A 27,400-nucleotide genomic window follows, 5' to 3' on the forward strand; every position below is an offset into this window, starting at 1 on the left:
TAATGCTTCAGATTGTGGAGGACTGAAGTTTATGGGTTTATAGTTGCAAAATGGAGATGTCAAATATGCTAAATTGTTGCAAATATATTTCAGATTGTCATAGTGATCTGTTAATTTCTGCATGCTTCGCAGTCTTGTAATTTAAAGGATAGCTGATCTCTGAACCAAAGCTGCTATCCTTGTCTTGTTTCTGAACATAAATGTGAAAATACAATGCTTTGTTATTTGACTTTGGCTCAGGATCTGAGCTGTACAGTTGGTCACAAGGAAGAAATATTGACTTAGTTTAAGTTAACCTTCTTTCATTTGAGTTTAGAACATATTATTAGCCGTACCTCTTGGAGGAGGTGCCCTATGGCACTGATTTGTGAGATGTTATCCCTATTGGTCCAATTAACCTAGGCCCAACACATTCTCACTCATGAGGTTAAATGGACATTTTGCTTTCATACTTGAGCTAAATATTCAGAGAAATATTCAAATTTAAGGCTGCTGGGCTTTTTTAAATGGAATATATGCATATTTTACGGGACAAATAATTATAAGCATCTAAATGTCATTTAGAATTGATGGAATAACAGTTACAAATGTAGGATTTACATTGGTTTTGACAGCAATTCACACAACACAACAATATTGATGGAATAATTAAGCAAAAAGGCAAAGATTGGGGAGTTCAATGCCAATTAAAGTGATTTGTGTTCAATTAAACTCACTTTCTTTGTGGCAGGAATGAAAAACCTAAGTCTGTGCAATTGAAAACAAGATAAATTGAATGGGAACATGCTGTTTCTTAGTAATGATAAATTTAGCGGCATATTCAATTTTCAAAAATCTCTTCAAGTAATCATGAGGCGAACTATTGACCACTGGTATAATTCACTGATGAAACTAAAGATAACAGATGCCGAAACGGTCCTATTAATATGAGTGGAGGTGATTTTTGAACAGTTACAGTCTTTAAACAGAGAAGTTGCATGCAATGGCAGTTTTGCTATGTAAACTCTTCTTGTTTTGGATTTTCATTAAAGATACTTTCTAATTAATCTGTTCAGAGATGTACTTTCACACCACTGGAGCAGGTGGATCTTCAACCAAGATAGCTCAGAGGTAGAGACACATCCGCAGTCCCACAAGAACTTTGATTTTCATTTTTTTTAAATTGAACCTGTTTTTCCTAATCACTTGTTCAGAAATGTTATTACACATTTCTGGAGCACGAGGGACTTGAAGCCAGGCCTCTCAGTTCAGGGGTAAGTACTTTTACCCTGTGCCACAAGAGGGCCTTTGATTTCCATTTCAACTAATACGATTAAATTAAAATAACCCTGTAGGTATTATCTAAATTGAATGTTCAATGAAGGAAAAATCAATAAATTTTAATTGTATTGAATAACTTTGCTTGTGGTCTTTAAAAAGGCTATCAAATAAGCTGGCTGTTATACAATTCTCTACTTTGAAATGCTTATCTAGATGACTAGCCCTTGAATAGAAATAAATAACTTACTGCATGTGTTTCCTAACTTGTCATGATGTATACACAATTATGCATTTGTCAATCTGAGAGATGTTTTCTGGGAAATGTTTTAACTTTTGAAGCATTCATTTCTTTGGGTTGGATTGCCAAAAATGGTCCTCAATTTGAAATACTTTTGTTAATGAAGATCTGAATTTTGCTATCCCTTTGGGGAAGGACTGAGAGTAGGAAATGTTGGTGAAATGATGAGGTAATATTTTGTGTTGCCTGTTCTGTTGTCTTCTGGCCTAGCAGTTCCAGACCACACTTACATGACTGTGAGGGCACACAACCCTCGATGGGCTATCATCACCCTGGTGCAGCTTCAGCAACGGGTTGGGATGTTGGGACGCATCTGTGATTGGGTGCTGAACTTAATAGAGGTGACAACTACTTATTTGGACCTCCATTGAAATGGGTTTCTTCTTCTACCCTTGATCCTGGTCATGGGACATCCACCATTTATGTAAAATTCAGTCATCTGTGTCTGCTGATTTGCCCCCATTCCCCTCGAATCTGTTGGCGATGGTCTTCCTGGCGATTGTGGAGGCGGTTGTCTGGGCGGCGATTGCGGATGCTGCACCTCTACACACATCATTTACTGCATCCGCTGCACCCGATGTGACCTCCTATACATTGGGGAGACAGGCCGCCTACTTGCAGAACACCTCTGGGATACCCGCACCAACCAACCCAACCGCCCCATGGCTGAACACTTTAGCTCCCCCTCCCACTCCGCTAAGGACATGCAGGTTCTTGGCCTCCTCCATCGCCAGACTATGGCAACACGACGCCTGGAGGAAGAGCGCCTCATCTTCCACCTCGGAACCCCCCAACCACAAGGGATGAATGCAGATTTCTCCAGCTTTCTCATTTCCCCTCCCCCCACCTTTTCTCAGTCCCAACCCTCAAACTCAGCACCACCCTCTTGACCTGCAATCTTCTTCCCGACCTCTCCAATCCCATCCCCTCTCCGGCCTATCACCCTCACCTTAACCTCCTTCCACCTATCATATTCCCAGTGCCCCTCCCCCAAGTCCCTCCTCCCTACCTTTTATCTTAGCCTGCTTGGCACACCCTCCTCATTCCTGAAGAAGGGCTTATGCCCGAAACGTCGATTCTCCTGTTCCTTTGATGCTACCTGACCTGCTGCGCTTTTCCAGCAACACTTTTTTAAGCATATAGATATACGTAATTATTCTTTTTTTTTGGTGTGAATAATAAACTATTTCTCCAGAGCATATGATGACAGTCACTCTTGCTGGTTGTTCACATGTTCCTGAAGTAGTTCACTGTTTAGCAACTAATATTTTCTTCCTCTCCATTTCCTTTGCAATTTAATTTGAAAGTTATGTGGAAGCCATATGTAGATAATTATTAGTAGTTTTGAATACTGCTATGTGCACTAGCTTTTCAGTAGAGGCACTATATAATGCTGGTTGAACCACATTGCATTTAAAGCATCACAATCATTCAAATTCTAGCAATAAGAGATCATGCAAGGGTTCACAATTAAACCCTTCATGAAACTCAGCAAAATCGACATTTAGACAATTTCTGGTAGAATTCAGCCCATTAACTCTGTTTCCCTCCACAGATTCTGCCTGATCTGCTGAGTATTTCCAGCATCTGCAATATTTTGCTTTTATAAATGTAATATGCCCTCTTGTTTTGCTTCCCTTCTTTAATTTCTACATTCAGGTTGATTTTCTTCCCTCTTGACAGTAATGCATTTGTCATTTGCCGTTCTTTAATTTTAATTTCTTATCGAAAGCTTTGCTGCACCACTACTTGTGAGAAATATCTGCTTTGGAATTTTCGGTTGGAATTATTCCATTCTTTTCGTCCTGTTGTAATTGCAAGTTTTTTATTTACGATTTAGCTAGGTCGGTTTCCTTGTGTTGAAATTAAGGCTTTATTTGAATCGGTCAACTACATTTATGTTTGACTGTTTTCCTTCTTTTCAAGTTTAAATTAAACATTATCATGTTATGGTCACAGTATTCAAGATGTTCCGAAATACTAATATAATGCATTAACCTATTTAATTTCCTAGAACTAAATCAAGCACTATATTTCCTTTTTAGACTAAATATCTGGCTGTCCTTTCCATTTAAATTTCCCTTTCTTAATCTAATTTTAGATAATTGAAGTTACCCATTATTCTAGCCTTATTGTTGCTGCATTTTTTCTTTAATTTATCTGTTATCCCTTTCACAATTTCTTGTTGCATTTTTGAGAAGTCTACAGTACACTCTCATGAAAGTAAGAGTTCCATTTTTATTGCTTATCTCCAACCAAAAACATTCAGCTTTTGTCCCATCTTCTATATTCTCTATATGTTATTATGCTGTAATGAAATCTTTGACTGCTATCTCTCCTCCATTTTTTCCCCTCTATATCTGCTATTCCAGCTTAAGCAATATCTCCATTAATGTAATATATCATCCTTCCCCCATAGCAATTTTTTCCTCCAGCAAACCAATTTCATTCACAGTACTTTGTGTGTACTAAAGTATTTATAACTCAAGCCTTTGTCTTACTCATTTTACTCTGGCCTTCTGATTTTTTTTCATTGTCTTTTCTATGCTCTGGGTCAGTTTTGCATTTCCTAGATCTTCATCTCATGCTTCTTTTCCTTAAAATTTCATACTAGCTACTTCCACAGCTATGGCTTTGGTTATAGTGATGTTCAGGTGAAGCATATCCATCATGCACCTTTCTTAGACCTGGTTTACCTGTGTCTGAAGCGCGCTTGAAACATTTGAGAGATGTGATAAGACAATAATGTATACATTTAAGAGTACTTCTGGAATTTTAATTAGGGACTGCTAAACCTAAGAATGTAGATGTACAAGAAGAGGATAAATTGAAAGTATTTTCTTGTCCTTCAGAAAGTATAAAGCTTTGTCACACCTGTAGAAAAACACTGTTTGATGGTCTTTGCAAAACAGTTATAGTGTCTGCTTCAAAGTAATTTGACAAATTTTACTTAGAAACTTGTTTGCATGATAGGTGAAATAACAAAGCTGAATTTGTGCTCAAAATTTATAGTAATGGAGCATCAGTGAAATATAAATTCTATATTGGAGCTCTTATATTCCTATCAATATAGTATATACTTTGACCTTTTGTTAATCCTTTGAAACTCCTTTTGTTTCCCTTTCATCATGTACACATTAGAATCTGTAAGGTACTTTTATTTAGCTGTAATTGTGTTCTCATACCCACTTTGAGAGCTACAAAAGGCTTGATGATATGCATGTGTTTACCTCTCCAAAGTAGTGACTATAATGTTGACTTGGTTAAGCTCATGATCAAAGAATCTTCTGACATATTTCTTAAATCCACCTCCCACTCCCCTGAAAGGTAAGTTTCAGATACACAACTAAAGTTTATTAGAACAAGTTTGTTTGTAAAAACAGGTAAAATTGCATATCTAATCCATCAGTCTTAAGATACATAATGCAGTATGGCTGTGAAACTATAACCTTTAATGTTATATGTGACGTACGCATTTTGGGCTTTTTGGGCTATTTGCAGTCCTTTATTTCATTTCTTTGTTTGAAGATTTTTTTTCTGAGTGTTTGAGCAATTTTTAGTCATTTTACTGTGTTGCTTAGTTTCAAAGTTTCAAAGATGTGACAAGCACATAGAAAATTACTTTGCAGTTCAATTTTATTGGCTGCTGTGTTTGCACAGTAACTCCAAAGAATTCTGAGCAATTGCAGTGTGATTAAAATTAATAAAATCATCTCGTTGCCTTATATTTCAGGTGGGTAAATGTGCTCATTTGTTCATTCAGTCATGTGTGCGTTGTGAGAAGGTTCGTTATCTACGGATATTTCATCCTGAGCTGTTTCCTTGCACTTTTCATCAGTGTTAGCTTACCGTTGCAGGAACAGACTGAGAAGCAGTCTACTTTCTCCTACATGCAACCTTATTTAAATACATGTTCTGTGAATTTTCTGCAGATAGTGAGCAATGTCAGAACTCGTAAATGTCTTATTTAAACTTTCTGTATTCTGACCTATGAGATTGTCAAGCTCAAGCAGTAGATTTTGTGACATTTTTGGCATTTAAAATGTTGTATTCATCTGCACTGGTGATTTAACATATATTTTAACTTCTGCGATGTAAGCATTAATTTCTCTGGCACAACTGTTAGATACACTCAAAAGAATCCATAAAAATCAATCCCAACTGTGTTACAACCTTTTTAAGATTAACTTTCTGAAAACAAAACACTTTCTAATCATGGCAGTGTAACATGTAATTTCAATCCTTGTAAATTTAATATTTTATTGTAAATTTGATTCTTTTTATTTTATTTTTCTAACTAATATACTTTCGTAACATTTTGTTAACTTTGAATCATAGTTCTTACTCATTGGAAATAACGTACACCTCTATTTTCTGTGTAGCTCTCGTCAACAACTTATGTATAATAATTATAAAACTGTGAAATACATGCATAGTGCAGTAAGAAAAAAATGCGTAAGTATTGTATGATAAGGAGTTGAGAGTTAATTGTTGAGCAGTGCTGTTAGTGTTTCAATTCCAGTAAATTTGAAAAATGTAAATTTCTAAACCAGCCCAGGAAAAGAGAGGATTTATAGGCATAAGCCAGGAAATGGATTGGTGAGTAATGATGAACAATTTCTACCTTCTCCAAACTCCAGTTTTTAGTTAAATTAAAACTGAAGTAATTAGTTACAATAAATAAAGTAACCTAAAAGTGTAAGTTGGGGAATGGCAGGGCAGCTTGGTCAAGCAGAATGCCAATCCTGCAGTGTGCAGGGGCATGTAGACATTTCTCTGACCAAACCTGTGCTGTACTGGGTAGGAAGATCACTGAGAGTCTCACACTCCTCAGGGATAAGGTTGCCTTTGTGCAGGACAGAGGGTTGGACACCTGCCTCATCAGCCTGGACCAGGAGAAAGCCTTTGACAGGATATCACACACGTATATGAAAGATGTCCTCTCCAAAATGGGGAGGGAATCTGCAAGTGGATCAGATTGCTCTACACCAACATTGTCAGTGCAATCTCAATCAATGGGTGGGAATCAGATAGCTTCCCAGTCAGATCTGGAGTCAGGCAGGGCTGCCCTCTCTCTCCTCTGCCTTATTTGTGTGCTGCATAGAGCCATTTGCTGAGTCCATCAGGAAGGATGTGAGCCTGAGAGGGGTGACTATTCCTGGCATTGGGGGCCTACAGGTTAAGGTCTCCCTGTACATGGATGATGTTGCCGTTTTCTGCTCGAATCCTCGTCCATGCACAGACTCGTGCCTATGTGACCAGTTCTGACAGGCTTCGGGGGCCAAGATAAACCGAGGCAAGAGCGAGGCCGTGCTCTTCGGGAACTGGGCGGACCAATCCTTGATCCCCTTCACCATCCGGACCGACCACCTGAAGGTGCTGGGTATTTGGTTCGGGGGTGCTGGGGCGTGCGCCAAGTCTTGTGAGGAGCGTATCAGCAAAGTGAGGCGGAAACTGGGCAGATGGAAGTAACAGTCGCTCTCCATCACAGGAAAAAACCTGGTCATCAGGTGTGAGGCCCTGTCATTGCTGTTGTACGTGGCACAGGTCTAGCCTTTTCCCAAAACTTGTGCCGCTGTAGTCACCTGGGCCATCTTCCAATTTATATGGAGATCAAAGATGTCCCGGGTCCGAAGGGACTCGATGTATAAAGATCTGGGCAACGGGGAAAAAAATCCCACCCAATGCCACCCTCACCCTGATGGCCACCTTTGTGTGTGGCTGCACCAAGCTGTGTGTGGATCCCATGTACGCAAACACCAAGTGTCGCTACGTACTGAGGTTCTACCTGTCCCCGGTGTTGCGAAGGATGGGCCTAGCCTCGCTGCTGCGGAACGCTCCGAGTAGTTGGACCGTTCCGTATCACCTGTCCTTCATGGAGAAGTTTATGAAGAAAAACACTTTTGACCACAAGTCCATCAGGAAGTGGTCAGCATGTAGTGCCCTTGAGACACTTTGGGGAAAAAGAGAGGGCGGATCCTATCGTGCGGTTCCCTGAGCAGACTGTCAAAGCCATTTGGCAGAATGTCTCATCGCCAGAACTTTCCAACAAGCACCAAGACATGGCTTGGCTGGTGGTGAGAAGGGTTCTGCCTGTGAGATCCTTTATGCACGCCCGGACTCTCAGCTGCACTGCACACTGCCCTCGAAGTGGCTGCAGGGGGGATGAGACTGTCACACACCTCCTTCTGGAATGTGCCTATGAGGAAGAAGTCTGGAGAAGAATGCAGTGGTGTTTATCGAGGTTCGTCCCGAGTAACGCCGTGATGCGGGACTCCGTGCTCTACAGTCTGTTCCTCGGGAAGCACACCGAGACGAACATCAACTGTGCCTGGGGGATCATCAACTCGGTGAAGGACGCTCTCTGGGCGGTCCGAAACCTGTTGATCTTCCAGCTGAAGGAGTTGACCCCGACTGAGTGTTGCAGATTGGCACATTCCAAGGTCCAGGACTAAGTGTTGAGGAATGCGCTGAAGGTTGGGGCAGCTGCCGCCCAAGGCACGGTGGGGAAAGACCACCATGTAACAATTGCCTGCCTAACGAAGAACAGGGGGGCTACCCAGTCATTTGGGCTCCGCTGACACCTCAGCAGATGAGATGGATAGTAAATGTACAGACTTGTGTATATGAAAAATAAATTTCGATGTCTGTATGTAAAGCAATGTAATGTGTGCACAAGAATGGCATGACCAATTGTATAGAGATCCAAATAATTTTATGGATAAAGTATATTTTTGAAAAAAAAATGATTTAGATGAGCCCACGTGCAGGAAATGTCACTAACAAGTCAAGCTTGCTCGACCAGTGATAGAGTCACTGAGACACATATATGAGGCAGAAAATGATGTGGATAGCACATTCAGACAGATAGTTCGACTGCCAATTAGGGGCAAGCAGGCAGATAGGAACTAGTTGATCATTCAGCAGGTTAAGAGAAACAGGTACTGCAGAATTGCCCAGAGGTCCCACTCATAACTGAGCAGGGTGTAGGACCAGTAGAGAACTTTGGAAAGGCATCCAAGGAGCACAAAGTGCTGGAGAGAAGCATATAGCATTTAAATAGAGAAGAGTAAGTTTAAAGTTGGAATTAGTAAGAGCGAATGTAATAAAGTCTATCAAGTTCACACTGTAACATGAGAATGCGTGGAGCATAGATTATTAGATTGGGGAGTTATGGGTACCGATTGCCTTGTGGGATTATGATGTTGAGGCAGTCACAAGACCTGGCCTATGGAAAGGTAAATCTCGGTGTTAAGTATTCCTGGTTATAAGGTGTTCAGAAAAGCTAGAAGAGGGAAAAAAATTGAAAGATGGTGTTTTTGGTTAAGGAGATCTTTGCAGTACTGGAGAGGGAGGATGTTTCATAGGGTTCCAGAATAGAATCAATTCGGCTAGAGCAAAGGAATAAGATGAGTGCAGTTACATTCCTCAGTGCAATCTATCACCCACCAACTAGGAGGAAGAATATAGAGGAACAAATCTGAAAGGAAATTCAAGATGTGTAAGTATGATACAGTAGTTATAGGGGATTTTAGATTAGATTAGATTCCCTACAGTGTGGAAATAGGCCCTTCGGTCCAATGAGTCCAAACTGACCCTCCGAAGATCCATTTCCCTCTGACTAACACACCTAACACTATGGGCATTTTAGCATGGCCAATTCACCTGACCTGCACACCTTTGGACTGTGGCACGAAACTAGAGCACCTGGAGGAAACTCACGCAGACGTGGGGAGAATGTGCAAACTCCACACACCTGGGACCCTGGTGCTGTGGGGCAGCAGTGCTAACCACTAAGCCCCCTGCCGCCCTCATTACTCATATAGACTCACATATAGACAGAAACGTGATAGTGTAAGGAGCAGTGAATACAAGTGTTTCCAGACTGTGTTCAGGAGAATTTCTAAAGCAATATGTATTGAGTCCAATAAGGAAGGACATACCGTCAGATTTGGTTCTTGGGAATGAGGTGGACCATGTAGATCAAGTGCCAGTCAAAGAACAATTAACGCACAGTGATCACTGTAGCAATCATTTTAGGATATGGTAGAAAATGATGTAAATCAGTCTCGAGCAAGAATGATCAACTGCAAGACTTCAGTGGGACAAGAACAAAGCAGAATCGGACAGGCTGGAACCAGAAATTGATGGGAAAACACAGTAGCTGAATAATGGGATGCCTTCAAAGAGATGGTTTGGGTACAGTCAAAAGGGAAAGGTAGGAAAACAAGCCTAGATCTCCCTGGAAGACAAAAAAAAGTAAGAAATTAAGTTTTAAGAAGAAAAAATGTACTTTTGGAAGGTGTTAGGGAGTAAACACATTCGCAAGCCAAGATGAGTGCAAAAGGTTTGAAAGGGAGCTGATAAAGTAAATATGAGAAGAAAGAGAGGTTATGAGAAAGCACAGGTAGTTAACATAGAAAGAAGTATTCAGAGCCTGTTATAAGCACATCAAGAGTAAAGGGTTTCTAAAAGAAGGTGTCACACTGATTGGGATGATAAAGGCTCTTACACTTAGAGACAAGAAGTCTAACCGAGGTGGTACGTGAATGCTTTTCATCCTTATTACATACAACACAAATGCCACCAGTCATGGTAAGAGAAGAGAAAATTAAGTCACTAGAAATTGATAAGTGTGAATGTAGTAACTGGAACAAGGTCAGTTAATTGGATCTCAGAGAATATGAGTTCCCTGATTGAACCAGTTTAACAGCCTCAGCTGGCTGACAGACATAAACAGAAGAGTCAGGGATTCTGTTCACTGCAGGAGCCAGCTCTGAGCTGGTTGGATCAATGTTATGCACTGTGCACATGTAAATAAAGGGTGACTTGGGAACAGGACACCGGTCTTTCAGAATTATTTCATAGAAGAATTAGATAAGCTGTCAGTACTTTAAATGAATAAGACACCAGGACTGGATGGAATGCGTCCAAGGATACTGAAGGAGAATAGAAATAGCAACGGTATTATTAATAATCTTTCAGTCTTGCTTGGATTTGGTGTTGTGCCAGAGGACTGGAGAATTGTAAACAATACATCTATGTTCAAAACAGTTTGTAAAGATCGGCTCAGCAATTGACAATTACTTAGGAAGAATTTAGAGTATCTGTACTCTTGCTTTTATCAGATATATATTTGAGATACGTCTTGGTGCACAGGGACAGTTTCAAAATTTGCACATGGCATAAAGCTTGGAAGCATTGTAAACTGAGGAGGACAAGGAGAACTTCAGAAGAATGTTGCTACATTGGAGGAGGCAGTTTGTGGTAGATACATGGCAATGTAAACAAACATGAGGTGATGCATTCTGGTACAAGAACATGGAAAGACAGTGAAAAAATAGTGTATAGGAGCAGAGAAACCTGGGGATACATATGAGTGAATCATTAAAAGTCGCAGGACAGGTAGAGGAAGCCGTTAATGAAACAGACAATATTTTCGACTTCATAAATGCAGGCATAGAATGCAAGAGCAGGGTGGTTAATTTGAGCTTGTATAAGGCACAGGTTAGACCTTTGTTGATATTGTGTGCAGTTTTGGGTGCCGCACTATGGGAAGGATATGATTCAATGCAGAAGATATTTACAAGAATGGTCCCAGGGATGAGGAACTTCCATTATGATAAAAGATTGCAGAAGTCGGGACTATTCCTCCTTGAAGAGGAGAAGGCTATGAAGATTTCATAGAAAATTTCAAAATGATGAGGGGTCTGGGAGAAAGTGTGACCACTCATAAACGATTTGTGACCCAGAAGGCTTAATTTTAAAGTATTTTGCAAAAGAAATATCAGAGTGAGAAAACGCTGCTTCACACGGAGAATATTTGGGGTCTGGAATGTACTTCTTGGAAGTGTAATGGAGGCAGGTTCAACTGAGGCAATCAAGAAGACCATTAGATAATTTTTTTAAAATTATTTTAAATAGAAACAGTATGCAGGGGTTTGGAGAAAATGTGACACTAAAATGAACAGAGACCAGTGCAGCCTTTTGCACTATGACAATTGTCTGTTTCCGTGAAGTTAGCTGATTTAATGACACAGAGATAAATGGATTTGATTTGAAGCCATGGTAACCAAGGTTGTGCACTAAATGTTCCTAGGTCCTTGACGTTTTGAAAAGAATGGCAAAGTAGAAAAGGAAGGAAGGGAGGGTTGCTTTAGGGGGGTGCACAGTAATGAGGCAGGATCTTGGCACAGAAGAGTACGAATAAAATCAATATTGGGGAGAGATAAATAACAAGGAGCAGAAAATGCTGATGACAGTTGTTTACAGGTCTCTTAACAGTAATTATACTTTGGACAGTATATTCAAGAAAGGAGAGGAGCTTGTAATAATGTTGAACTTTAATCTTAATCAAATTAACAAAAGTGGTTCTGAGGACATGTTGTTGAAAAGGTTTTGAGACAGGTTTTTGGAGCAACATTATTTTAGACCTTGAGTAATGTAATGAAGCAGAATTAATTTATAAACTGAAGATAAAAGGATCCCCTGGGGAAAAGTGATCATAATATGAAAGAGAGAAACAGAATTAATGCTTTGAGTCCGAAAACACTTGTTTGGAAGGCTCTCGATCTTTGGAGGCAGAAAAATGGGGTCTCCTGTATACTGATTAGACTCCTATTCTGCAATTCCTTGTGTGTAAAAATAACAAATATAGGCCTCTTAAGCCGAGAAAGTGGGTATTGTACAAAAGGATAATGAAATGGCAAAGGTGTTTAATGTACATCTTTTGTCAGTTTTCAAAATAGAAGCTGCAAAATATATACCTGAAATAGTCTAATCAGTGAAAACCTTTAAAGTACGTGTGAATTTACAAAATACAAGCACAAGTAGCTCCTCAAGCCTGCTTCACAAATCATAAATTCATGGCTAATCTGTTTGGGTTTCAAATACCATCCCTTTTGAAGTCCCTACCAACCTTTGCTTCCCTTGCCTAATAGAATCAATCTACCTCTGCCTTAGACATATATGTAATGACTCATCTCCACCATCTTTTGAGGCAGGTAGTTCCAAAGTCACACAACCCTCTCAAAGAAAAAGAACCCTCATTTCCATCTTAAAAGGGAAATCCCGACCTTCAAACTCTGCCCTCTAGTTCTGGACTGGTGCACATTTCCATCTTGCTAAGAATATTCAGGGCCTTATACATTTCAGTGGAGCTGTATTTTACAAAATCAAAATAAAATGCTGGAAATGTAAATAAAAACAGAAAATAAGTAACTCAGCTGGTCTGCGAGCATCTATAGAAAGAGAAACAGTGAATATGTTGCGACTGATATGACTTTTCGTCAGAATTGAAAGGGGCTAGAGAATGGTAGTTTTTATCCTGTTGACAGAGGAGGATGAGGAGAAGGTGCAACAGATAGTGAGGGTGCCCAGCTCAGAAAACAAAGGGAGTCCGATTGGCGGTAAAGGAAAATAGACATTTAATGGTTGGTGTCAAAAGGAGAAAATGGGTCCCCAAGGCAACACAACATAAGCCAGACACAGCCATAGGAAGGAGAGAGTGTGCTTCTAACCAATATGGAGGACAAAGGTTGTGTTCTGAAGTGGTTGAACTTAATTTTACATCTCCGAGACTGCGAAGTATCTGTGGAGAGTAAGCTGTTGTTCCTCCAGCATGTATTACGTTTTGCTGGAACAATGTAGCAGGCTCAGCACAGAACTCTTAGCAATTCAGCAAGATGGTTTATTGAAATGGCAAGAAACTGGGAGGTCAGGGTCATTCTTATAAACAGGGCAGAGGTGTTCCACGTGGTGACCATCCAATCTGCATTCAGTCTCGTCAACATAAAAGAGACCATAATGTGAGCAGCGAATACAGTAGATTAGATTGAAAGAAGTACAAGTAAAATGCTACTTCTCCTAGAAAGTGTTTTTTTTTATCTTGGACAGTAAGGAGGTGGAGGTGAAAGGACAAGCGTTAAGCCTTCTGTGATTGTGTGGCAATGTGTCATAGAGGTAGGTGAGGAAGTGTTAGAAGTGATGGAGGAGTTGACCAGTGTATCTCAAAAACAATGGTTCCTGGGGAATGCTGACAATGGAGGGGAGGGGAAAGTTACTTGAGGAAGGCTGTAATTACATTGGAGGCAATTCAAAGAATTTTCAGGAGATTAAATACAGAGATGAAAAGCTTGACTTATGAGGAGGGATTGAGCAGCTTAGGCCTAGACTCAGTAGAGTTTAGAAGAATGAGAGAAGAGTTCATTGTGGTATATAAGATGCTGAAGGGGATTGACACAGTAGATGTGGAACAGATGTTTCCTCTTATGGGCAGTCTAGAATGAGAGGTTGTAACTTTAGGCTAAGGCTGGTGGGTTTAAGATGGCGATGAGGAATTACTTTGCTCAAAGAGTCATAAATCTGTGGAATTCATTACCCCAGAATGTGGTGGATACCAGGGCAGTAAATAACTTTAAGAAGGAGATAGACAGATTTTTAATGAGTAATAGGCAAAGGATTATGGTAATCAGTCAGAAAAATGGAGGTGGTGCTGAGAGGAGCTCAACCATGATCATATACAATGAGGAAGCAGGCAGAAGGGACTGAATTGCCTACTCCTTGCCCTAGTTCTTGTATACTCTGTGGTGACAAGCTGCTGGAAGTGGTAGAAATGGCCAAGAATGGTTCTTTGAATATGGGACTGGTGGGACGTCTAGTGAGGACAAGGGGACCCTTGTTGTTCCAGGATGGAGTTGGGGGGAGGGATGGATGGAGGTAGGAGGTGGTTGAGAGGAGGAGTGTGGGAAATGTATCAGATATGGGTGAGGCCCTGTCAACCATGGAAGAACTCCCTCTCTTGAGGAAAGAAGAGACATTAGAGCCACCCCAGTAGAATGTGGCATTATTGGAATTGATGAAAGTGAGGTGGAGAACTGGGAAAATGGAATGAGGTTGTTGGAGGAAGCAGGATGTAAGGAAGTGTCAAGGGTTGGCTGCAGAAATTGAGAGAGCACTTCCAAAATGTCCTAGATTTTGGGAATGGTCCAAGTGGGTTAGATAATTGCGGGTGTGTTACCATAATTCAAGAAAGAAGGGAGAGAAATTAGCGAAGTGCAGATCTATTAGTCTGATGTAGATTTTTGGAAGAGTGCTGGAATTGAAGTGGCAAAAGGCATTGAGAAAAGTGTTACAAGATTTAGGCTGAACCAACATGATTTTATGAAAGGGAAATGATTTGGAATATTGCATTCAATTCTGATCTCCTTCCTATTGGAAGGAAGTTATAAAACTTGCAAGGGTTTATAAGAGATTTACAAAGGTGTTGCCAGAGTTAGAGGATTTGAGCTATAGGAGAGGCTGAGTAGGCTGGGGCTGTTTTCCCTGGAGTATTAGAGGCTGAGAGTGACTCATAGATGTTTATAAAATCATGAGGGGCATGGATAGGATAAACAGACAAGGTCTTTACCCTGGGGTGGGGGAGTCCAGAACTAGAGGATTTAGGTTTAGATTGAGAGGAGAAAGATATAAAAGGGATCTAAGGGGCAACTTTTTCACGCAGATAGTGGTACGTGTATGGAATGAGCTGCCAGAGGCAGTGGTGGAGACTGGTACAATTACAGCAATTGAAAGGCTTCTGGAGGGGTATATGAATAGGAAGGATTTAGAGCGATATGGGCCAAGTGCTGGCAAATGGAACTAGATTAGGATATCTGGTCGGCATGGACGAGTTGGACCGAAGGATCTGTTTCCATGCTGTACATCACTATGACTCTACGCAGTATAAATCTATGGAAGTTTATTGAGGATGGGACTATGGGTAATATGTTAACCTGGATAGAAAAGAAAATATGAATATTTGGGTCAATCTACACAGCATGGAAGTAACATGCTTGTACATCAAACAGTTAGAAAGGCATCCAAAAGAGAAAATGCTGGAAAATCTCAGCAGGTCTGGCAGCATCTGTAAAGAGACAAAAGAGCTGTTGTTTCGAATCTAACTGACCCTTTGTCAAAGCATTTCCAGCATTTTCTCTTTTGGTTTCAGATTTCAGCATCCACAGTAATTTGCTTTTGTTTAGTTCGAAAGGCATTTTCACTTTTATTACAGGAGGAATGGAGTACAAGAATAAAAATTTGATTGCAGTTGCCTTTGATGAGACCTGTACCTAAACAAGGTTACACATGTGCTAATTGACCCTCATGCTCAATCTTCACATCGAGACTGCTGAGAGATGAATTAGTCATGGAGGATTGCCACATTTTTGATTAATTGGCCAAGTTGACATTTTTAGTTCATTTGTTTTAAGTTGTATTTAAAGTTGAATTCAATGCAGCAAGTATGCAATTCATTCAAGACACAAACTGACTAGGAATGCCAGTTCAATGAAGAAGCTGACCAAAAGTGCTGTCACATTAAAGTAAAGTTTGTATATATAATGCTCTCATTAAGTTTCAGCATTGAGGGAGGTTTCCTCCTGCTGAGCTCGAACAAGGACAATCTAGGTAATTAATGTGGAAATAGTACCAGACCAACAAAACTTAATTCAGATGATTAGAATCAATTAGCTTTTGTCTTAATGGTTTCTGAGTTTGGGTGTCGATGGAAAAAACAGAATTTATTGCCCATCACTAGTTGCTCTGGAGCAGGTGGTGGTGAGCTGCCTTTTTGAGACGCTGATGTCTATTGGGTGCAGGAATTGGATTTGGACTGTTAATGAGATCAGGAGCTGAGTGGCTTTGGCAAAACCAAGGGCTTGTGCCCTGAATGTAAGTTAGGAAGTTATTCCTTTGCAAGAGCTGCTTGACAGCACTGTCAACATCTCCTTCCATTGCTTTGCCAAAGATTGAGAGTAGACTAGCTGGGCAGTAATTAGTCAGGTTGAATTTGTACTGCTTTTAGTGCACAGAGAAGACTCAGGTGATTTTTCACTTTGTTGGTAGATGCCAGTGGTTTGGCTATATGGAACAGCAAGGCTATGGGTACAGCTTGTGCTGGTGCACAAACTTCAGTTCTATTGCTGGAATGTTTTCAGTGTCCATTGACTTGATTGTATCCAATGCTTTGAGCAGTTGCTAGCTGTCGTATAAAGTAAACTGAATTAGACTGAAGCTTGGCATCTATCATGCTGAGGACCTTTGGAAGAGGCCAAGATGAATCATCCAGTCAACACTTTTGGATAAAGATGGATGAAAATACTTCAGCCTTGTTATTATGATGTGCTGTGTACCCACACCATTTATGACGTGGATATTGTGGATCCTCCACCTTTTAGTTGTCTAATTATCCATGACCATTCACGACTAGCTGTAACAAGACTGACAGATTTGAAGAATCTGCTACTCTATGAAGTGAATTTATATGAAGTGAATATGGGTAGAGTAGCATGTTTTGTTCTGTGTTACAAGTAGAATGTTGGATGAATGTGGTCAGCAGAATATGTCCTTTGCTAAGGCTGGGGTGTTATGAATTTTTGAGAGTTTAAAGCTTCATTTACAAGATTCACATCTAATCAAGTGAAAGGACAATAGGATTTTTAACAAACAACTCAGGGTGCAGTAGATCAGAATATTTGCAAAACATAATTATGAACATTTGTTTTCATCTGAAGTTTGTGTATTTGAATAATTTAAATGTTGCAAGTATTGAATTTTTCAAATTTGTATCCACTCGATTTTGTTTTCCCCTCCACTCACCTGTCTTGAACTGGTTAGTATTAAACAAAATAGATCACTGAATCATAGATCAGTCAGTGAGAGGGAGCTGATGGCCGAATGGTATTTATGCTGGGCTCTTAATCCAGAGACCCAGGTTCAATTCCCACTACTGGTAGTGTTTCAATTATGAAAAAGACAACTTGCTAAAAATGGATTTCTTTGGAAATGGAGTACATGTATTCTACAGCTCTATTTACTATTGCTGATGAAAATAAAAAAAAACAACTTTTGGGGTGGCACGGTGGCTCAATGGTTAGTACTAATGCCTCACAGCACCAGGGTCCCAGGTTTGATTCCAGCCTCGGGCGACTGTCTGTGTGGAGTTTGCACATTCTCCGCGTCTCTGCGTAGATTTCCTCCGGGTGCTCTGGTTTCCTACCACAGTCCAAAGATGTGCAGGTTAGGTGAATTGGCTGTGCTAATTTATCCGTAGTGTTAGGCACATTAGTCAGAGGGAAATGGGTCTGGGTGGATTACTCTTCGGAGGGTCTGTGTGGACTTGTTGGGCCGAAGGGCCTGTTTCCACACTGTAGGGAATCTAATCTAAGAAACAATTACATTGAAAATTTACGAAAACTGTCATCAATTTTAATTTTACATGTATGATTTATGTTAGATTTACAGAGCACTGAGGCAAGTTATCGTGCTGTATTGGCTGGGGCTAGTTGACTCAACATAGAGAGTTTATCGAACCAGGGAATGTACGTTATCCATCACTTGATTAATCAGACGAGTATCCCGCATTTGTGGACATTGCAGGCGTCAGCACACCCGAAGTGCAATGGGATAGCCTCGTCCTGAGAGAACAACCTTTATTGATCATGGTATCTCCCCTGCCAGGTCAGAGGTTTGCTTCTTTTATAGATGAAGGCATTCTTTTTTGTTTGTAGTTTTTAAATGTGGAGATTTTTTTGGAGAGTTGCTCAGCAGAAACTGATGAATTAAGTTTGAGTACTTCTTTTCAATAATTTAATGTTTTAACTTTTGCATGGCAAACTACCTGAAAAACTGGTTAGGACTGAAAAACTCACTTAGCTAAAGGGACTAATGACATTTAAACTGAAAATTTCCCTTCCATGAGCAACGAGGGAAATAACAAGAAAGTTTGTGTCAATTCTACGAGCAACAGTTGGAAATTTGCTTTGAGAAAATAAATTCTAATTTTCTCCTTGAATTTTAATTGCCAAGTTCAGAATCTCATTATCATGCAGGAATTCCCATGCATTCGTAACTCATTACTAACCGAATTTGCCTCATTTCTCTGCAGCTTGCAATTCTCTTCTCCTTCCCTGAGAAACTAAATGGGACTAATTCCCAACAAATTCAGAGAGTGGTTACCTGGTGAAAACATCTCTCCAATTGCTTATTTGGATCATCATCACAATATTCTTGCATGCAAATGGGCAATATCAGACCACTTCATCAAGATACCACATTATCATGGCCCGTTTGGATCAACTCTCTCAATACTTTAGCCCTTCAGAGACATGTATGACTTGTATGTTTCTGCCAGATCACCTGGCACTCAGATACACAAATACAGCCCATGCATTGACCCAGGATCCATCTTATGGCTCTTCTCTGCATTTACTCTCCATGTACTTGGAAACTGCTGTGGATTCAGTTTTATTTTCAGCAAAAAGATTACTCAGTGCTTCCTTACTTGCTGTGGCTTACATCCTCAGTGGCTTGCACTGATTTATAGTGTAGGTAGGCAATGCGTCATGGTTCAGAGCACAGAACAGTTAAAGGATGGGTACATCACTTATGGCACCATGCTGTGCGAATGCCACACCAGCATGTGGCAACATCTTAAACCACTGGCACATTCATGTGCTTCAACCCAATGCCCATGTGTGAAAGTCAAAGGAGACCATCCATTAAGATGATGAGGGGGGGCTACAGTCAATCGGGGGTACCACCACATTCAGTCTAGTGGCTCGACTGATTGCAGTGTGTGGGCAAGCCATGAACAGTTTGCAAAGTCATGGCCCTGGGGTAAATTGGTGATATTAACACTTTTATAATAGGGCAGAACAGAAATGCAAAAGGCTGAAAGTTCAATGGGGTCACAGGTACAGATAGGGGAGTCAGCTTGGGTCTTGTACAGAGTCTGTAAGTCACTTATAAGGGAAACCTTGACATCTTTGATTCCCATATCAGCCTTCCAATATTGAACAAAATTCCTGCCACCATGTGCAGAGTGGGCAGTGTTATTGTTTACATTTGATGTCCTGGTAGGGGAAATTTTTGTGCAGTCACTGATTCAATATGTCAGCAATCTGGCATCAACTTGCACTTCATTGGCGGGCCATTCATTGCCCCCCAAAAAATTACAAATTAAAGCCTCAAGCAATCATGATCATTACAGTGTTTGAATTAATTGCCTCCTTGTCATGTCATATAAAGAAATCAAATAGAAGCTAACTTAAATGTCTCATCTGGGTTTGCAACTTCTCAATTACTTTTTCTGCCTGACATTGGAAAGCAATATTTCAGAGCTGTTGTATTCGCACACTTTGCATGCAAGGACATGGTCTGTTATGCACCATGGTGGCTTTTGCAGTATTCCAAAAATGTAGCATGAACACTTTGATTTTACATTGCACACCTGGATAAAGTTACACAACTCTCAGCTCCTCATAGAGGCATGACATTGGCTTCTTTGCAAAGCCTCCATGACACAGTGTGTCAGGGCATAACAACACTTAATTGTGATTGCTCTGACGATTTGAGTCCTGAAGTGCTTTTTTTTTCCAAAATTTCCCACAAACTCTCAGCTCATGTCATGACTGCAGTTGCTTGGTGACTTTACTTCCCAGGTGCAGTGTAGAAAGAGTGAGCAATTACTACATCCGCTCACCCAAATAGGACAGCAGTCACCAATGGCTACTATGGTCTTCCAGAGGGAGAGGCAACAGGTGAAGATTCCCCCCATGTATGCAGAGGAGAATGATGTCTATAGACCTAGCTGTCTTTTTCTACATGGTTGACCATTATCCCCTGCCCATCTCCACTTGAAGGTTAGTTTTCACTCTTTCCACGAACAAAACAGTCATATTTTCCAAATCACTGCATTCATAATAGGGTAATGTGACACCCAATAAATCTTTTATTTATGCTTTGGAAGGGTAGTTATGACTGTAACACAATTAAGTGATGTCTCAAGCTCCACAGGAAATGCTGAATACGGAATATTAAAAGCGCACCGTTACTAAGGGAACCCCAATTTCCAAAATAGTTGCACTAAATTTTAAGGCAAGCAGTTAGGTTCAAAGAGGGAAAAGCACTGCCCTCCTTGCACCGTCCTATGCACCCTAAAGGTCCTTGTTAGTAAAGCAAGGAACTAACTTCCCTTTTGGGTCATTTCCTTAAGCATATTCCTACCAGACTAAAGAGTGAAGAGCAGTTCCTGACCTGCAGCACCTTAAGTGCTGGGGAATCAGGGTTTAACTGTCATGGTGACAGTGTGAACTGCACAAAGTCCCAGCAAAGACAAGTACTCCCACCTCCCCTGCTATGTGATTCAATGAGACAGGCACTGAACAGGCTGTTTGGATAATCAATGAGATGAAGAGAAGATGATTGCATGAGAAAAGTTGCCATTGGCCATGATTGACTTGCTGCTATGAATCTGTCAAAAACAGACAGAAAATGTGAAAATTCACCTAATCAACCTCAGTTGATGTTGTTACGCACCACTGGAGAGTGTGGGACTTGAATGCAGGCCTCTTGGTCCAGGGATAGGAGCTCTACTTCAGCACCACAAAAGTCCCTAATGTTAAAATTCAACTGTAAGGACCTGACCTGAAACCTTTCAGCTATGAATTAATTATCCAACAATTTGATGTATATGAATGTGCTAATTTGAGAGGGACTTGAGTCTTTCGGGAAATGAAAGTCGACTTAAGACAGAGTAACAAAAACACTTAGAAAGGAAAATAGAAGATAGATTTTTTAAAAAAAACCAAATACTAATGTTTTTGTGCTCAGTAACACATTTTATCCATTATGTTGCTGCAGTAAGAAACAGATGTTGTCGTGAAGTAAATAAGTTTAGATTCCTCTAGATTTCAGTGCATTAATATACTGGAAGAGTTGCATTACATCCTAATAAATGTAATTACCCATGGTCACATTCCTGCAAAATAATGTAAACTACTATTGTCTCTATTCACATCAAAATAAATCATATTTACTTTGAATTTTGGAAAAAATAGTCTGACAGTCGAAGTAGTCAGTAAAATAAGCAAATTAAAAGTTTGGATGGGTAAAGAATCACAAGATTCTTTTTCTCTGGATTCTCCTTTACTTTCTCTCAAGGAACTCCTTTAATGTTGACACATCCCTGAAGATCCATTGGAAATATTGTCACTGCCATGGAACTCCCAATATACATTGATTCCATAACCATTCTGCCTTAATTTAGGGATGACCCCAACATATATAACAACAGGGTTTTTGTCCTGCAATATATTATTTATTGGGAACTATCAAAATTGCCAATGCCAATAAATGGTATAAAACCCAGAAACCTGAGTAATAACCACACTTGATGGGCTTTGGGATTTATGATGTTCTCTCATGGAACTACAAAGATTAGGTAATTTCAGTTAGAAAGCCATTTGAAATGTTCCAGAAAGTCGGATCCTTGCGTTTTGTCAGAATGTTTGAGGTTATTTTTCCTAATTCACTCACCAGCTTGCTATATTTATTAATACTGGATTCCTGTTCATTCATTCATAATCCTTTACAAACCCATTGTTTACTTATTCATTTAAGAAAGAGTTGGATAGAGCTCTCAAAGATAGTGGAATCAAAGGTTATGGAGATAAGGCAGGAAGCGGATACTGATTAGGAATGATCAGCCATGATCACATTGAATGGCAGTGCAGGCTCGAAGGGCTGAATGGCCTACTCCTGCACCTATTGTCTATTGTCTACTATAACACTGTTTCATTCATTCATTTGCAAAACCACGATTTGTAGTATAGTTTACTATTACAATATAGACTAAAATTACAATATCCCTTCATCTTAAATGCTTATTAGGCTTGTTTCTACTCCCCTGAACAGGTGTTAGTATTGTAAACAATACCATCCCCATCATATCTCCACGAAACATTATAATATTCATCAGCCCTTACCAACCATCACCCAGACATAAATAGATTACAGAACACCAAACAGTTTCCCCAATTAGTATGTACTTGTTAAATACCTTTTACCGTAGCCATTATCCCTTTAAGAATATAACTGACAAAACAGCACTTCCATGAAATTTGCAAATAGTATACAAATCTCATAACCCAGTGGTAATGAGTTTCATATCCTTTATTCCTTTATTAGGTACAGGTACATTCCTAAATTATTTAGAGCATATAGGCCCAGTATTTTTACTAACATTTACTAACTTAAAAGACCTCGTACTTATGCAAACAGACCAGGCAAAATACACTCTCAATCCCATCAGAAGTAGCAGCCAGCACTTTAACCCATTTCCTGTCTCCCAGGACAGAAGCTCCTCAAACCTTTGTGTACTATAGATGGTAAATGTAATACCATAGAGAATGGTGTTTTAATATATGTAGTTAAAAATCACACAACAACAGGTATAGCCCAGCATTTGGATGTACTAGCTTTCAGAGCACTGCTCCTTCATCAAGTAGCTGTAGAGCAGGATCATAAGACAGAGAATTTATAGCAAAAGAACAAAGTGTAATGCAATTGAAACAATATATTGAACAAATGTTGGTTGCTGTTAAGTCATCTTTTAGAATGGGTTTCAAGTTTCAGTTCATTAATATGTAAATCTCAGAACATCTTTTAAGTCACTTGAGATAACTTAAGGTTTTATATAAAAAAAGTGACATCTCAGTTAAAACAATGTATTAAAAGTGTGAGGTTAGAGTGTCTCTGTATGAATATAACATGAATACATCATGAATATAACATTTTATAAATTCCTACTTTGGAAATAGAACCAGTTTGACTCAAGATTGGGATACAGACAGACTCTAACCTTACTCCCTTAATATATTGTCTCAGCTGAGATGTCACCTTTTTAAAAATAAAACCTTAAGTTATATAGCAGTTCAAGGATTTGCTTATTAATGAACCGATGCCTGCAACCCATTCTAAAAGATGAAAGACTTAACAGCAATCAACATTTGTTCAATATATCATTTCAATTGCATGACACCGTTCTTTTGCTATAGATTCTCTGTCTTATCATCCTGCTCCACAGCTACCTGATGAAGGAGCAGCGCTCGGATAGATGGTACTTCCAAATAAAACTGTTGGAATATAACCTGGCGTTGTGCAATTTTTAACTTTGTCCACTCCAGTCCAACACCGGCACCTCCATATCATTAATCTGTATATGAACTGTATTTTGGGATTCTATTGTGATCTTAAACTTGTGCTTTTTGTGGTTTCTGAAAAGAAGAGGCTATTTTCACCATTCACTGATTTGGTCATTATTTGAACATGATCCTACATGTTGAAAATGGTCAGTCCCTGGAAATTTAGAATAGAACAATCTGAATAGAATTGTGGTGATTTGTATGCTTAAGTCATGAAAATCGGCCGTTACCACCGTAAGATTGGTGCAACGAATGAAGATTGTAATATAAGCATTGTTATGACTGCAGTCAACTGAATATTTCAGCTTCGGTCACCTGATTATCCAAGAATTAAAAATGGCTTTAACAATGTCTAATTTTGACCCAAAATGGCCACAGAGATCTGCACTTGATCACAGATTGAGGCAAGTCCAGGAAACTTAAATGAAATTCACAAAGCCAGCCACATTGCAATTAGCTTTTTATCAAGTGGCACAATTCAGAGAGGCATAAAGAAACTCAAATCTGTGTCTCCTGTTTAATTGACATATGTTTGATAAGTTCACACTAACCATCTTAGAAAAATAAAGTGCAGACTCAGGAATACACAAATGAACCTATAGCAACAGAGCAGAAACAAGGAAAAGTGGATTTGTAAGCAAGAGCTGGAAGACAGTCTTTCTAATTATCTCTAACAAAAACCAGTGAAAAAAGCACCTATTCACTCTTGGCTCAAGATCTACAAAACTTTGCCACTTTGAGAAAACAAAACAATAACTAAACATTTGGGACAAGTGGTCAATACAGGTGCAGTACAATATTTAAAAGACATTTGGATAAGCACATGAATAGGAAAGGTTTGGCAGGATATGGGCCTACGCAGATAAGTGGGACTAGTTTGGTTTGGGAACATGTTCAGTGTGGACTAATTGGACTGAAGATTCTATGACTCTATGATCTCAAAGGATCACAGAACTTGAAACTGCAGCTGCCTTTATCTTCCTGTCTGTTTTTAAAATTAATTCACGCAGCGTGGGCATTGCTGAGTGGGCCAGAATTTATTGCTTATCCCTAGTTGCCCTTGAGAAGGTGATGGTGAGCTACCTTCTTGATCCGTTGCAGTCAATGACGTACGTCAACTCATGATGCCCTTGGGGAGGGGGTTCCAGGAGTTTGACCAAATGACACTGAAGGAATGGCAATATACTTAAGAATAAGAATGACTGGTGGCTTGGAGGGGAACTTGCAGATGGTGATATTCTTATTTGTCTGCTGACTTTGTCCTTTGAGCTGGTAGTGGTCATGGGTTTGAAAGGCACTGTTGAAAGAATCTTAGTGAATTTCTGTAGGGAACCTTTTAGATGATACACACTGCTGCTACTGAACATTAGTGGTGACGAGGGGAATGCTTGTGGATGCAGTGCCAAGCAAATGAGCTGCTTTCTCCTGGATACTGTCAAGCTTCTGTGTGTTGCTAGAGCTGCATTCATCCAGCCAAGTGGGGCGTATTCCATCAAATGTCTGATTTTGCCTTGTTGAGCCTATAAAGGTGGCAGGGAGAGAGGAGATGTAGGACTCAGTGCAGGAATCCTATCCTCTGACCTGCTCTTGTGGCCACAGTAAATCATACAGTTGTTCCAGTTCTGTTTCTGGTCACTGGTAACCCCAAGGATAGTGTGTTAGTAACAGCATTGAGTGTGAAGTTGCAGTGGTTAGATTCTTGTTGGAGATGGTAATTGCCCCTGCTACTTGTGTGGCGTGAATTGAAGGGTACCACTTGCCCAGGTTTTGCTGCATTTGAACATGGATTGCATCAATATCAGAGGGGTCACGAATGGTGCTAAACATTGTGTGATCATCAACAAACATCCCACTTATGACCTTACAATGGAGAGCAAGTCATTCATGAAGCAGCTCATGATGGTTAGGTCTGAAACGCTAGCACGAGAAACTCTTGGAGCTGATACGACCGAGCATCAACAACCACAACTGTCTGCCTTTGCGCCACATATGGAGAGAATTTCCCCGGATTCCCACTAACTCTAGTTTTATTAGGGCTTCTTCTTACCATGCTCAATCAAATGCAACCTTGGTGTTAAGGGCAGTCACTCTCGCTTCATCTCTGGAATTTAGCTCTTTTATCCATATTTGAACCTTCACGCACCCTAACACTACCTTTTGGAGCTTACTATCTATGTGTTTTATGTAGCGCCTGTTTTCAGGGCAGTCAATATTGAAATTCCACTTTCTTTCTCCCAAGAAATCCTTACAATTTGGCCACTTTTATTTTAGTGAGCAAATTTTTAAAAAAAAATTTGAAATGTTATAGCTGCATTCTAAAATAAAATTGTTGCAATTAACCTAGATGTTTAAAACGATAAGTGTTAATGCCACTCTCTCACCTTCCCCCCCCTTACCTGACCATAAGCATAGGATTGACGTATGTCTGATAAAATGTACTCTCTCTTTTATATCAGTTGCAACATTTGAATGAAGCAATGCATTAAAAATGTATTGAGCCATTTTTATTCTTTGATTGGTCACCTTCCTTTAACTTGGTCTTGATGTGTTTCACCACTAGGGATTATTTTAAGCTGTAAGGTTTTTCTGTGGTCTACCAGGTAGTTTTGCCTCTTTTAATTTTATAAAACAGTCTGGTAATTTATAACATGTCTTAACATTTCAAGTTTATTGCAGTTTATCTGAAATTATGTTATACACTTAACTGATCACGGTCAGCAATGCTCAGTGTGTTGACCAAGTCATCTTGCTTTGACTGTATAGCTCATTGATTCTTATTGTCCTCTTCTTTCTCAAAAGTTTTTCTGTTGTATTTGTAACAAAATGTTTCATAATCACTTCGTAAAGTTTTTTTTAAAGTTTGTTTTTTTTTATTTGACAGGTCTAGATCCAGAAAAGCATCTTGGGAAGACATTGGATCAGGTAGAACCTTATCTCAAACAGGTAAGTTTGTCTCCATATTTGAAGAGTAAAGGAAGAAATTGCATTAAATCGGAGCCGTTGTTTAGTTTAAGTGAGCGAAAGTGCTTTCAACCATCAATCCTGATTCAATTCCATGAGCTGTAACTTTAGCTAACAGCTTCTGAAGAAGAACTCTATAAGATGCCTTCTGGAAGTTCATAAAAATAAGATCCATGAACATGTGGCATTGACTATTACCTCAGTCACTTCTAAAAATTCATTCATCATTCGTCAAGTAGGATCTATCTTTTAATCTGTATCCGATCAGCTGAACATTTTCAGTGTTTAGTCACTGTCCCCTTAATTACGAAATGGAGTCATTTCCTGTATTAAAATATAGGGGAAACAAAATGTTGAATGGGATTTCAGCTGATAAGAATTGAGTTGTCGCAATATTTTGAAATTGGAAGAAGTCATGTATACCTTAAACTTTGTGAATAGATGTTCATTTTCACAAACTACATCAAAAACAAAAATTGGTATAAAAGCTCAGCAAGTCTGGCAGTATCTGTGGAGAGAAATCAGAGTTAATATTTCAGGCTGAGTGAACCCTTCCACAGAACCCTCGGTTTATGTAAAAAAAAACAAATTACTGCGGATGCTGGAATCTGAAACCTAAAGAGAAAATGCCGGAAAATCTCAGCAGGTCTGGCAGCATCTTTAAGGAGAGAAAAGAGCTGATGTTTCGAGTCTAGCTGACCAGCTTTGACAAAGGGTCAGTTAGACTCGAAACATCAGCTCTTTTCTCTCCTTACAGATGCTGCCAGACCTGCTGAGATTTTCCAACATTTTCTCTTTTGCCCTCAGTTTATGTTTTTGATTCTGATTTACAGCATCCACAATTCTTTCAGTTTATATA

The 27,400-nt window shown here is 39.7% G+C and overlaps 1 protein-coding gene across 3 annotated transcripts in view; it reads left to right on the top strand.

Annotated features, from left to right (window-relative positions):
* Window positions 1-27,400, top strand: part of dph6 (diphthamine biosynthesis 6) — a 294,336-nt gene that overhangs the window by 98,050 nt on the left and 168,886 nt on the right. For all 3 annotated transcript variants that reach the window (XM_060828371.1, XM_060828372.1, XM_060828373.1), the window contains exon 6: window positions 26,462-26,523. In XM_060828371.1, coding sequence (XP_060684354.1) covers window positions 26,462-26,523 — 62 coding nt within the window. The remainder of the gene's footprint in view (window positions 1-26,461; window positions 26,524-27,400) is intronic.

This window comes from Hemiscyllium ocellatum, chromosome 8, assembly GCF_020745735.1.
Source record: "Hemiscyllium ocellatum isolate sHemOce1 chromosome 8, sHemOce1.pat.X.cur, whole genome shotgun sequence".
Taxonomy (NCBI): domain Eukaryota; kingdom Metazoa; phylum Chordata; class Chondrichthyes; order Orectolobiformes; family Hemiscylliidae; genus Hemiscyllium; species Hemiscyllium ocellatum.